This window comes from Sphaeramia orbicularis, chromosome 7 (assembly GCF_902148855.1).
Source record: "Sphaeramia orbicularis chromosome 7, fSphaOr1.1, whole genome shotgun sequence".
Lineage (NCBI taxonomy): Eukaryota > Metazoa > Chordata > Actinopteri > Kurtiformes > Apogonidae > Sphaeramia > Sphaeramia orbicularis.
The window spans coordinates 2,705,384-2,720,027 of NC_043963.1; the positions used below are offsets into that span (position 1 = coordinate 2,705,384).

Consider the following 14,644-nt stretch of genomic DNA (forward strand, 5'->3'; position numbering starts at 1 on the left):
AGCATCCACTGGTCCTGCAGCCTTCAGTGGTGCATCTCCAAATATCTCATTATCTCATCGGCTCAGGCTAAACTCTGGGCCCAGCGGTCGTCACACAGCGTCTGAATGCACAGACCTGCACATGTCCTGTTTGAAAGGACTCCCATTCACTGGAAGTCACATTTTCTCCCATTCCCTTTGGAAGACGACTGCTCCTCCACTGTCTGTGATGGTTTTGTGACCCGGTGTTTCAGGTTTAATGGTCAAAATTCACCTGGAAAGGCTTCATCAGTGTCTGTGACAGTCTGAGGAATGAAGTTCATGAAGGATTGGACGATTCATTTAAAGTAGGGGTTTCAAACATGTGGCCCACCAAAACTGGCCCACCAAAGAGTGCAATGTGCACAGTGTGTATAATATGCTCACCCCAGTGTATTAGGCAACGAGCTGTACACCTGTGATTTGCATGGTTAATTTTGGAAAAACATGGCCAAAAAATGGTGCATGTCTTGCTCAAAGCCGTGCTAATTATCAGTATATTGTTCTCTTCCCTTGTTACGGCCTAATATTGGCTAAATTCATCTATTTTTGGCAAAAATGAAGCGAATCATCCATTAACTCTAGAGGGTCCCTGAATGTGTCGGCACATCCTGATGATGTGTGATTTCAGATGCTGTGGCAGCAGACGGAGCCTCACTGAAACTCCATTTTGTTAGTGTGTGAAGTGCAGATGTCAAACTAATACTGTTAAAGCACATGGAAAACCAAAGTTAAGAGGAAAACAATAAAAACAGTTTTTCAGCGATAGTGTCCTTCTGTTTGGTGTGGTTCATTGCAGTTAAAGACGGTAAAAACAGGCTAAATGAATTTCTTGCAAACAGGAAGTGCCTGCATGAAAGAAAACATATGACCGCATCCACAAGCAAGAAATGAGGTTCACTTGACAGAATGAATTTGCAAAAATGACAGAAAAGAAAATATATTGAATCATACTTATTTTTCATGTCAAAATATAACATTTAACAAACCAAAATGCACAGAATGCAGCAGTTAAGGTTTATTTTAAAAAATAAACAAATAACCTATTACGTCCGCCGGAATATTACGCACCCTGTTTTTTTTTTTTTTGTTTTGTTTTTTTTAAATACACCCTGTTCCTCCTTTTCTGCCTCATACACTGGCTCACCCAGATACCAGAAGGTTCAGACATGTTTCCTCCTCAGTCATTTGTATCTTTGTTTCTGGTTTGCACATCCTTCTCTCTGGACGCTCCTCATACAGACATTAAATGAATGAAATGGACAATAAAGCGCTTTTTTTTGTTGTTGTTTCATCATGTGTGTCTTCTTTTTCATCTCTAACACATTTTCTTTTTGTCCTCCCTCCTTCCAGGGGTGTGTACGACATCGTGGTATCAGGAACATGCGTGGGTCAGTACAACAATAAGGGCAGCTTTGGAGAGCTGGCACTCATGTACAACACACCACGAGCAGCCACCATCATCGCCACCCAGGAGGGGGCGCTATGGGGACTGGTAAGAATACACACACACAAAACACTATCCTTACTGGTTTATGTGGGTCAAATTAAATCAAATATATTTATAGAACACATCTGAAAACAGGGAAAGTACAGTAGAAGAACCCATTTAACCCTTTAAGGACTCCCATTATAACAGGCCTAGTTTCTATAGGGTTTTTTTAAATAAGTGTCAGAAAATGTCTGTTTTGCCAATTCTTTTGCACCTTTTTTCAAGAATATCTTCAAGATAACTTCAATATCTGTCCATTAATTATCATTATCCTACTATATAATACACGTTCTGTGTCCCATCCATGTTGCAGCACAGGAGGGCGTTTGTACAGGTTTTCCTCAGCCTTCACAGGCCCGATCACCGCCAAACTCACCAAATGAATAGAAACAGGACCCGACTATCTACTAGGCACAATTTAATGTTCATATTCAAATGTTGTGAGGTATGCTTGGTGATTTTAGCCTCTCTCTACTTTGAATTCTTCATCCCTGCCGCCATACTCCATTTTGGGAAGTGGTTCTGCTGCCGTTCATGACATTTCTACTGTTAGCAGACGATGCTCCAGTGTGAAGGCTGCAGTTCACTACCGCTGGATGAATTTAATCATGCTTGACAGGACAAACACATACATGTTGGCTCAAATTATTACCTGCACAATGCAGGATTAAATGGTAGTTTACAAATGGATAGTGGTGGCAGACAAGTTCTACTTATCATACTATCGTACAATGGCACCTCAGGTACAATGCCACTAGTTATGTCTAATAAATGCTTTAAACAGTGTGTTATAGCAAAAACTAAAAAAACAGACATGAAACTTTATCATATTTGTTATGAAAAACAACTGTAAATGTTCATAATAAAACTTTGAGATTATAGAAGTGAACTTTCAACTGTTTTCCATGTGTTTATCTACTGTAGTTGGTCTCATTGTGTCCTTTCCGATGCATCCATTTTTTGTTTTACTGTACCTCTTACCTGGGTCTGGGTCTCGGGGGCAGCAGCCTCAGCAGAGGAGCAGGGTTAGGGTTAGGGGCCGTCCACCCTGAACTCCTGGAGCACCCCCACAGAATGCCCCTGGGGACACAGGCATCAGCCTTCTCTGGGTGGGCAGACTCCCATGCCCCCTCCAGGACCCTAGGAGGGTCTAGAGCTGTTTCTGTTTTATTTAAAGTAACATGTCCCTCCTGTTCCGTTCTTCCACCACATGATTCTAAAAATGGCCTCGGGGTCAGAAAGAGGCTGCGAAGGAGGTCTGAACGTCCAGGTGTGAATGTTTGACAGGAGCAGGAGCAGACGCCTCTGCAGAACCACATGAGGCTCTGAAAGGGTCGGGGACATTTGTGTTCTGGTTTAACCACCTGACAGAGGCCTGGATACAAATCTGTATCCATCGAAGTGGACAGTCCTTTAAAAAGGGTCTATTCCCCTTGGACAGCTGTTCCTCCATTTATTACATTTATAAATGGAATCATGGTTGATATACGTGGCTTTTTTGATGAGAATTTTCAAAAATACTCAAAGTGAAAACACATTTATTCAATGTCATATTAGTAACTGAACCCTTTGAAGATGGTTGTGTCTCTGGCGCCACATTTTGCATTTACCGTCATTCAAATGACCGTAACTCCAGAACCGTTTACGCTGTTGACAAAATTCAACTGCCATCTGAACACTGAGGTTCAGAGTGTTTTTTCACTGTTTTTATCTGATTGTTATAGTTACTTGATAGTTGTACTTTAGCTGTAAATATTATATAAATGTATTTATATTGTATATATTTGAATCTATATGGATCTCTATCCAATCCAATCCAACTTTATTTGTAAAGTACTTTAAAACAGCCACAGTGGACCAAAGTGCTGTACAGAAAAATAAATAAAAACCAAAATAACAGAGTAAAATACAAGAATATGGATGTTTTTGTCATTGAAATGAGGGGCTCCGTCTACAACTAGACAGAAAGTGAATACGGACGATATCACAGGATCCAAATGACACCAAAGAACCAAAAACAAGAAGAACATGGACACACAATGATCTAGAACAACTACCATGTTTGAACACATGGAAAACAGATGAGCGTTTACTTCTATAATCTCAGAAAGTTTCATTATCAACATTTGTTTTTCATAATAAATATGATTTAAAAAAGTCTTTTTTATTTTTTTTTTTTTACTATAACACACTGTTTTAAGCATTTATTAGATATAATTATGATAATTAATGCACAGATATTGAAAGTTAAGTTCCTCCTGAAAAAAGGTACAAAAGAGTTGGCAAAAAAGACCTTTTCTGACACTTTAATTGCAAAAACAACATAAATAAATCTGGGCCTGTTTATAATGACAGTCCTTATAGGGTTAAACTATGTCATGTAAAATAAGTGATTGCATAAATATTCAAGCCCTGCAGGTCATATTTAGTAGATGCACCTTTCCAACAATCACAATCAGGCTTCTGATGTCTGCAATTTGACTCCATTCTTTGCTCAGTGGTTGAAGCTCTGCCAGGTTGAACAGGGATCAGGTGTGAACAGCAGTTTGACTCCAAGAACTTCACAATTACTGCTCATTGAAAATAGTTGTACATGAATTATGTGGGTTTTTTTAATGTGCTTTGCCAAGTTTGAACCTGATAATAGATGACAGTCATTAGAAAAGCGCATATTAACCTCAAATCTACCGATGGAACTGTTTAATTCCTGTTGATCCACTAATCCTTTCAAATAATTGGTGTAAATACAGTTCTTCATCTGTTCATGGTCATCAGATATGACCCATGTGGACGTTCAGAGGTTCTGTAGTTACTGTGACAGTAAATGACACTAGTTTGCTTTTTACCCTGGAAGTTTTTGTCACAGTGATGCTGTGTCGGTAACGTAACAACGCTGGGGAAAATTTTTGCAAAATAACCCTTTAAGTCAGAGGTCTCAAACATGCGGCCCAGGGGCCAAATGCCAAAGGTTCCAGTCCAGCCCGAGGGATGAGTTTACAAAGTGTATAAATTCCACAGTCAGGGCTGTGGAACTCATTTTAGTTCAGGTTCCACATCCAGACCAATCTGATCTACAGTCAAATAATAACAGCAGAAGAACCCACAAAAAAAAAATAACTCCATATTTTCTTCTTGGTTTGATGTGAAAAAAATATTACATTATGCCTGTAAATTATGACAACTTCATTTTTTTTTTGTTTTAGTGCAAAAAATAACATTAAATTATAAAAATATTTACATTTACAAACTATCCTGTAACAATAAAATGTGAATAACCTGAACAAATATGAACGACCTGAAATGTCTAAAGAAAATTCAGCACGGTTTGAACTATTTTCTGCCTGTTACTGAGTTTTTAGTGTCTTTGTAGATCTGATCCATAATGCACATGTAGAAATGGTAAGTTGAGGCAGAATATTGTTTAACTTGCACTTACTTTTCTAAAGAAATTTCCGCTTTTTCAGGTTATTTACATCTTTTTTGTTTGAATAGTTTATAAAAGTAAGTATTTTCATAATTTAATGGGGTTTTTTGCACTAAAACAGAGACACACACACACACACATATATATATATATATATATATATACATATATATATATATATATATATATATATATATATATATATATATATATAATTTTTTATTTATTTATTTATTTATTTATTTATTATTTTTGTCTGACCCACTGGAGATCAAGTCAGGCTGAATGTGGAACCTGAAAAAAAATGAGTTTGAGAGCCTTGCTTTAAATTGGGACTTATTGTGAGTTTTGTGGAAAGAAATTAACAATTACCAACTGACCAATCACCAGATTTTGATGCATCTTGAACTACTTCCCTTATTTAAGGACCATCAGAACCAGTGTCATGTACTTGTATATGCAATGTAATATAATTGTATGGATTTAAATGTAATTGTCCAATATGTCATCATTGGTTGAGTTAAATCCTTCTTGAAGCGTCAAATGCAGAAGTGAACCCAGCAGACAGACTCACAGATGGAAAAGCCTCCAGAACATTCATCCACTCACCTTCTATTATTCATGATGTCATTCAGTCGTTAGTTGTTTAGAGTCTGGGCAGTTTCAGAGCTTTTAGAACCTGCAGAACAATGACCCCCTGAGGAGAAGTGTGACTGTTGGCCTGTGTTCAGTCTGACTTCCACTGTGACAGACCTTTGAATGGAGCTGCTGTCAGCTCTGAACAGGAAGGAACAGTCCACACTTTACTTTTACTTTATTAACTGTAACTGTCATTTCCATGGATGTGTGTGTGTGTGTGTCTGTGTGTGTGTGTGTCTGTGTGTCTGTGTGTGTGTGTCTGTGTGTGTATGTGTGTGTGTGTGTGTGTGTGTGTGTATGTGTGTCTGTCATTAGTAATGCTGGGTACTGTCTGTTTGTGTATGTGTGTGTGTGTGTGTGTGTGTGTGTGTGTGTGTGTCTGTGTGTGTGTGTGTGTATGTGTGTGTGTGTGTATGTGTGTGTATGTGTGTCTGTCATTAGTAATGCTGGGTACTGTCTGTCTGTGTGTGTGTGTCTCTGTCTCTCTGTCTTTTTTTCTTTCTATCTCTTTCTGTCTTTCTTTCGGTCTTTCCTCCTTCCTTTCTTCATTCTTTCTGTCTTTCTTTCCTCTTTCTTTCTTTCTTTCTTTCTTTCTTTCTTTCTTTCCTTTCCGGTGCAGCAGATGCCGGTGCAGAGGCTTTACCAGTTGTATTTATTTGTTTGGGATTACAGTGTGTTTTCCTTCTATCGTGTGTGTGTGTGTGTGTGTGTGTGTGTGTGTGTGTGTGTGTGTGTGCGTGTGTGTGTGTGTGTGTGTGGGTGTGTGTGTGTGTGTGTGTGTGTGTGTGTGTGTGTGTGTGTGTGTGTGTCAGGTCCACTCTCACATTCCCTGCCTTCAGAGGCTCAGACATGTTAAGAATGAAAGGCTGTTCTCTATGAATGGACCAGAGCCCATCTGAGGGTTTTTGCTGCTGCAGCGCCTCCTGATGGACAAATAAACAAACAGCAACAGGAAAAAAAAAAAAAAAAAGGAAGACAACATGAGCTTAATGTTCCATGTTCAGTGGGAAAGGACAGATGTGTAATACAGTTTAAAGGATCCAGTGGACAGTGTGTTTGATTTATTATTATTATTTTCTTATAATTTTTCTTAAACAGTTCTTTCGTTGTTTGTTGGAACCTCAGTGTCCAGAAGGATCAATAAAGTTTTAGCTAATCTAATCCAATCTGTGTGTTTGTTTGTTTACTCATGTTTGTTTGTTTGTTTGTTTTCTGCAGGATCGCGCCACTTTTCGTAGACTCATTGTGAAGAACAACGCCAAGAAAAGGAAGATGTATGAGACGTTCATCGAGTCTGTTCCTCTGCTCAAATCACTGGAGGTGAGTCGTCCATCAGAACCTCGGCTAACTCCGCCCCCTACAGCCTCGGCTTTAAACATAGACATTTATATTATGACATTAGTCTGTCTTCCATCGTCCATCTGAGCTAAACTGTCCCCATATTTACATAAATGTGTTCTAAACACAAGTGTGTAATGTGTGTTTTTCCATTCAATCCTAAATGTGCTGATTAGTTTCTTTCTTCTGGCAGATGTCAGTAGAAGCGCTTCCATAAACATGAACATAAATCTGTGCTCTTTTGAATCTAGAATGCTTGTTCCCCCTCTATCTCCTACTAAATTCTAAAATGATGTGGTTTCCTGGTGTGTCCGCACACACACACACATTTGGGTTCAACTCTTCTTCTTCTTCTCTTGTTCTAACATCCATCAACATCTGTTTGTTTTGGTCATGTGCCTCTAGTTGGACTAAAAGGTCTTTTCATTACAGTTTTGTGTCAGATACCAATTTCACCATGCCCAAAAAACCACCTCTTGCAAGAACAAAAACTTTTCATCAAAAAATGAGTTTGGGTGAAGTTATTTTTCTATTAGGCATATTTTTATGCACAAGTTAGATTCACGTAATTTGAGGCTCAATGGAAAAGAGACTATTATCATTTTGTATCAGACTCCTGTTGGAAAAGAAACAGCTGAATTCAATGTGTCCACATACTTTTGTCCACATAGAGGATGACTTCATATGGTAATTATGATGTGAGGATAACAATGTTTTAATAATGTCAAAAACACAGACTTCATCGTGCCCACATGTGTGGACAGTTTTCAAAGACAAATCCTGTTTTTACCAACAGAAAAAAGTCTGTTGGTTTTTTGTTTCCATTAACGTCCAAATACGACATGAATGGGTTTAGTGAAAGACGAGAAAACAGATGAGAACGTACAGCCGGTGTTTAGTGACTGTGGTTTGAGTCCAGTCATGAATGAAGGAGTTTAATCACATTTATATTTAAAGGTGAAGGCGGAGCCTGATGGTCAACGCCCACCATGGAGGTGTGGTTTGTGTGTTTGTGTTTTTCCTCTTCCTGTCTCCATTTCCATCTCACAAAAGACAAAACAAAACAAAGGAGAACAGAAGGAAAACTGAAACACGTCTGTTCTTTTGACCCAGTGTTTGATTTTCCCTGTTTGTTTGTTTGTTTTTACAGGCGACAGAAAGGATGAAGATCGTGGACGTATTAGGAATGAAACAGTTCACTGACACTGAACGCATCATCACACAGGTGGGGATCAGACAGCAACAACAACATAGAAATACACAACATAGAAATACGACCCACACCAATAACATAGAAGTACACAACATAGACAGACAACATAGAAGAATTATCATCCACTCAACAGAAATACACTACATAGAAGGACTCAACATAGAAATACACAACATTATTTTTATTATTATTATGATTATATTTATTATTATTAGTAGTAGTAGTAGTAGTAGTAGTAGTAGTGTTAATCATAATAATAATGATAATAATAATGTTGTTGTTTGTAGTTTTTCCCATATTAACCCTTCGTTTATGGACTGTATTGATCCAATACTGAATACCAAATCAATATATTCGTACCAACCCTTCCTGTGTTTTCAGTTCTTTTGTTTTCAGTTCTTTTGTTTCTGTTTTCAGTTCTTCTGTTTTCAGTTCTTTTGTTTTCAGTTCTTTTGTTTCTGTTTTCAGTTCTTCTGTTTTCAGTTCTTTTGTTTTCAGTTCTTTTGTTTCTGTTTTCAGTTCTTCTGTTTTCAGTTCTTCTGTTTTCAGTTCTTTTGTTTCTGTTTTCAGTTCTTCTGTTTTCAGTTCTTCTGTTTTCAGTTCTTTTGTTTTCAGTTCTTTTGTTTCTGTTTTCAGTTCTTCTGTTTTCAGTTCTTTTGTTTTCAGTTCTTTTGTTTCTGTTTTCAGTTCTTCTGTTTTCAGTTCTTCTGTTTTCAGTTCTTTTGTTTTCAGTTCTTTTGTTTCTGTTTTCAGTTCTTCTGTTTTCAGTTCTTTTGTTTTCAGTTCTTTTGTTTCTGTTTTCAGTTCTTTTGTTTTCAGTTCTTTTGTTTTCAGTTCTTTTGTTTTCAGTTCTTTTGTTTCTGTTTTCAGTTCTTCTGTTTTCAGTTCTTCTGTTTTCAGTTCTTTTGTTTTCAGTTCTTTTGTTTCTGTTTTCAGTTCTTCTGTTTTCAGTTCTTCTGTTTCTGTTTGCAGTTCTTCTGTTTATTGTAACCCTTCTGTTTTTTTTCTTCTGTGCAGGGAGACAAGGCCGACTGCTTCTACATCGTAGAATCTGGAGAAGTCAAGATTATGATGAAGAGTAAAGTACGACATGTTTCATGAACTCAGTTTGACAGTTTTTTCATGGAAGGGTTGGACTGTCATCAGTCCAGGGTTTTCCCTCCAGGTTTGAGCTGGAACGTCTTTAACTGTAATTTCACCTGTAGTGTTTTACTGGAGGACAGAACCAGACTGTGTTACATTTGTGGAATTTTTCTAAAAATGTTATTGTTTTATAGAAAATCAAGGCCAAATCCTCAGCCTATTAGCCCCGCCCACCTCCAACACATTAGCCTTAGTTGAAGGACTTTGAAAACAGTTCACACACATTTGAGTTTGTTTCATCATAAGAACTGAATGGATTTGGAGTAAATAACTGAACTAATTTAAGGCTTACAGTTTCTAAATTATGACCTTTTATCGCACTACTACGAATTTATTTTTAAAATATTACAACTTTAATCTCATTAAAGTCCGACATTATTTTTGTTAAATTATGACTTTTTTTAAAAAACTACGACTTTAATCTCATAATATTATGGTTTTATTCTCAACGCTCTGAGTTTATGTCCTAGAAGTCTGGTCTTTATTCCAAGACACTGATCCGACTCAGACCTGAATCCTTCAGATCAGTAGGTTTAGAACAACAGGAAAAACCTGAAGGGTTGAATGGATCAGAAGGATCATCAGTCCGAAAACTGAAGAGACTTCAGTACAGACGAAGGAAACTGATGAACTGAACAGAAGGGTCAAAGAACTGGAAGAACTACAAATGACACTTCCTCCTCCTCTTCCTCTTCCTCTCTCCTCCTCCTCTTCCTCCTCCTCTTCCTCCTCCTCTCTCCTCCTCCTCTTCCTCCTCCTCTCTCCTCCTCCTCTTCCTCCTCCTCTCTCCTCCTCTTCCTCTCTCCTCCTCCTCTTCCTCCTCCTCTCTCCTCCTCCTCCTCCTCTTCCTCCTCCTCTCTCCTCCTCTTCCTCTCTCCTCCTCCTCTTCCTCCTCCTCCTCCTCCTCCTCTTCCTCTCTCCTCTTCCTCTCTCCTCCTCCTCCTCCTCCTCCTCCTCCTCCTCCTCTCTCCTCCTCTTCCTCCTCCTCTCTCCTCCTCTTCCTCTCTCCTCCTCCTCTTCCTCCTCCTCCTCCTCCTCCTCTCTCCTCTTCCTCTCTCCTCCTCCTCTCTCCTCCTCCTCCTCTTCCTCCTCTCTCCTCCTCTTCCTCCTCCTCTCTTCCTCCTCTTCCTCTCCTCCTCCTCCTCTCTCCTCCTCCTCCTCCTCCTCCTCTCTCCTCCTCTTCCTCCTCCTCTCTCCTCCTCTTCCTCTCTCCTCCTCCTCCTCCTCCTCTTCCTCTCTCCTCTTCCTCTCTCCTCCTCCTCTCTCCTCCTCCTCCTCCTCCTCCTCTCTCCTCCTCTTCCTCCTCCTCTCTCCTCCTCTTCCTCTCTCCTCCTCCTCTTCCTCCTCCTCTCTCCTCCTCCTCTTCCTCCTCCTCTCTCCTCCTCTTCCTCTCTCCTCCTCCTCCTCTTCCTCCTCCTCCTCCTCCTCCTCCTCCTCTCTCCTCCTCAGACGAAGGCGGACCATGCAGATAATGCAGAGGTGGAGCTAACGCGCTGTAGCAGAGGTCAGTACTTTGGAGAACTGGCTCTGGTCACCAACAAACCCAGAGCAGCCTCAGCCTACGCAGTGGGAGACGTCAAGTGTTTGGGTACGACAACAACAACACACACACACACACACACACACACATACACACACATACACACACCAGGAACACACACACAGTTTTCTGTGTCTCTGTGACTCATTAATTATCTGTGACATCTTTAAAAGAACAGTTTATCATGTTTCATTAAACTTATATAAATATAAAATCTGATCAAAGAAACAGTACAACTGAAACACCACTGTCAGAGTCATCACCTCCTCCTCTCCTCCTTTTTTTTTCTCCTCCTCTCTCTCTCTCTCCTCTCTCCTCTTCTCTCTCCTCTCTTCTCTTCTCTCCTCTTCTCTCTCCTCTCTGTCCTCCTCTTCTCTCCTCCTCCTCCTCCTCCTCTCTCCTCCTCCTCTTCTCTCCTCCTCCTCCTCCTCCTCTCTCCTCCTCCTCTTCTCTCCTCAGTAATAGACGTGCAGGCGTTCGAGCGCCTCCTGGGCTCCTGTAAGGAGATCATGAAGAGGAACATCGCCCACTATGAGGAGCAGCTGGTGGCCCTGTTCGGCTCCAGTATGGACCTGAGAGACTGAGCCTCCCACACCACCCTCTGTGCCTTCTACTACACACACACACACACACACACACACACACACACACACACACACATCCTGTCTCCCATCATGCAGTGGTTTCACACACATAATAAGCTTTACACACAGAGCTCACATTCACATACATGAACACACACTCTGACACATATGTAGACACTGCATATACCAGCACCACACACACACACACACACACACACACACACCTTGTTGCTTGAGCCAGCGTTGAACCTGTCAGTATGAATGTCTTTACTTCTGTCGCTGTAGGAGACGCACCTGAGGGTGTATTTAAACTGCACATAAAGGTGGATTTTACTGTTTCATCTATAACTAGAAAAGCACTCGGAGAGCGCAGACCTCCGCCAAGGCAGATCAGTCCCCCCCCCCCCCCCCCAGATCACCACCAAAATTTAATCATTTGTTCCTTGTACCAGTATCAACATTTCCTGAAATTTTCATCCAAATCCGTCCATAACTTTTTGCGTTATCTTGCACACAGACAGACAGACAGACCGACCAACGCCGGGGAAAACAGAACCTCCTTGGTGGAGGTAATAACGTCATAAACCTGAAACTCGTGGACAGACTCAGATGACGTCACCTGTTCAAACTGACCCGGAGGATTAATGCAGGGGCGTCAAATTCAGTTTAGGTGCGGTTCCACATTCAGCCCAGTTTAGTTCAAATGGATCAGAGCAGCACAGAGGTAACATACATGCATAAACATGTGCATAAACATGTGCATAAACATGTGCATAAACATATGCATAAACATGTGCATAAACATGTGCATAAACATGTGCATAAACATGTGCATAAACATGTGCATAAACATGTGCATAAACATGTGCATAAACATGTGCATAAACATGTGCATAAACATGTGCATAAACATGTGCATAAACATGTGCATAAACATGTGCATAAACATGCGCATAAACATGTGCATAAACATGTGCATAAACATGTGCATAAACATATGCATAAACATATGCATAAACATGTGCATAAACATGTGCATAACAGCATAGAAATAACAACTCCAGATGTTCTCATTGTTTTAGTACAAAAAGTAAAATTAAAGAAGAAGTAAATATATACATTTACAAACTACCCTTCCACCAAAAAAGTATGAATAACCTTAAAAACCTGAAATTTCTCAAGAAAAATAAGTGCAATTTTAACAATATTACGCCTCAGCTTCTCATGTATACGTATGTGTGTTACAGATCGGACGTACACAGGCACCAAACATGTAATAACAGCCATAAAATAATCCACATTTCAGAGTTTGGAACTAAAATTCATTCCATACCAGTTTTGGTCCACGGGCATGTTTGACCCCCCCAGTTTAATGGGAACAAGAGGGAGGAGTCACACCACAACCCACTGAAAACCCCGCCCACATCCACTGATGTAGATGTCAATCATAGCAGCCACGCCCCCTGAATCATGCAGAATGAACAGGTGAATTATATAAAAGTACACAGAGGAAGAAAAAAAACTATAAACTAAAACAGTTTATTAATGAAAATAATTAATTATAAAGAATGATTAATGTAGGATGATGTAATAGTTAAAACCCACTATTTTTATGGATTTATTATTTTTTTTAAAATCCAGTTTAGTTCAATTTATTTCAACCTCATTTACATTCGACAAATGAACTTCACAATAAAGTTCTGTACAGTAAAATACTGAAGTTCAAATGGATGGAACGAACCAGCTTCTGTTTAAACCATGAGTCCGTTCTGAAGAATTTCTATGATAGTCTCCATCTGAAATAATAAATTATAATAAATAAAAGACCAGACTTATGTCGTCCATGTTTGACTGATAAACGAGCTTCTCTTAAACTTTATTAGTTAACGTTAAAGCTGCAGAGCTGTACTTTGGTGCTGGAAGTGACCATATTTGGAAGAAAGGGGCGGGGCCAGAGATCACAGTTGAACTAATGTGACTGACTAGATAAAATAGTAAACATCGGTAACTATGACAACAGTGGAGCTGTGTGGAACTAATGAGTTTGATTAAATAAACAGATGCTCGAGAAATAAAATGCAAGAAGGTTCAAATGAGTCCTGGAAAAAAAAAGTGACTTTTCACAGAGAAGTTGATGGAAGTTGTTTTTTTTTTTAGAGCACCTCTAGTGGCTGTCAGTGGTATTACAACCTTTATATTTTTTATTTTTGCAGCCGAAGTCCTCTCTCCCTTTGGTGAAAGCAGTAAAATCCAGACAGACGAACATTTATGTGCAAATAAAATACACAAACAGACCTTTTAGTTTGAGTGTTTGACATTTAAAGCAGTGAAAGAACATAAAACACACAAACACTCCATAAAAACACAAGCATCGCCACCGTCACGCTTTGCATCAACATGAGCACTTACACAACCCACACAAGCTTCAGCCAAGGACACACACACTGACACACACACACACACACACACTTGCAAAAACGGACACATTGTGGTAAAGTGGAGACGACAAACTAAAAATCTCTGAAAAGGAAAAAGAATCAAAAATGCAAAAAAAAAAGAGAAAAGTTTAAAGAAGAGATAAGTTTTAGAAACATTTTATGAAGATTAAAAAAAAAAACGAAGCTTTGATAAAATATTATTTAAATAAAAAAAAGTGTTTCCTGTTGGGGAGGCGGGGTCGGACCGTTGTGAGCGCGCTCCATTTCTTCCTCTGCTGTTGTTGATTGAGTTGAGTTGAGTTAGTGCTGGTGATTATTGCAGAAGCGTGAAAACGATAACAACCCTCCGTTTCCGGGCCATTGTTATTCTGTCATCGACGCCACACTTCATTGTATTGAATTAATTATTAATGTATTGTTATTATATATTCATTTATTATTATTATTATTTTTTTGTTTTACTTTGACCAATTCTGATAAAAATTCACCATCCATCTCTGACAAAATGTAAAAAATAAAAAAAATCTAATGAAACATTAGTGCTTATTTCTCCTTGATTATCCTTGAATGAGTTGTCCTGGATAAAAAAAAAATGAAAAAATAAAGCAAACATTTTGGTAAAAGTCTGGTCTGTGTTCAGTTTGTACTGATGTGTTCTGTGTCGTCCCAAACGGGTGATGACGGGGGGGGGCAAGAAAATCAGATTCTGATTTCATACAATACAGGTTTAGTAACGTGTGAATTAAACTGGTTAAATGGCCAAAATAATTGACTTCCAAACTGTTCACAAGGGGAAAAAAAACAGTGGTAGTTTT

General features: G+C 39.2%; 1 protein-coding gene across 2 annotated transcripts in view; it reads left to right on the forward strand.

The window, feature by feature from the left end:
* prkar2aa (protein kinase, cAMP-dependent, regulatory, type II, alpha A) overlaps positions 1–11,843 on the forward strand; it is a 124,865-nt gene extending 113,022 nt beyond the window's left edge. For both annotated transcript variants that reach the window (XM_030138535.1, XM_030138536.1), the window contains exons 6-11: positions 1,372–1,513; positions 6,792–6,893; positions 8,062–8,136; positions 9,142–9,207; positions 10,717–10,855; positions 11,267–11,843. In XM_030138535.1, coding sequence (XP_029994395.1) covers positions 1,372–1,513; positions 6,792–6,893; positions 8,062–8,136; positions 9,142–9,207; positions 10,717–10,855; positions 11,267–11,391 — 649 coding nt within the window. In that variant the 3' untranslated portion in view covers positions 11,392–11,843. The remainder of the gene's footprint in view (positions 1–1,371; positions 1,514–6,791; positions 6,894–8,061; positions 8,137–9,141; positions 9,208–10,716; positions 10,856–11,266) is intronic.
* The last annotated feature ends 2,801 nt before the right edge of the window (positions 11,844–14,644 follow it).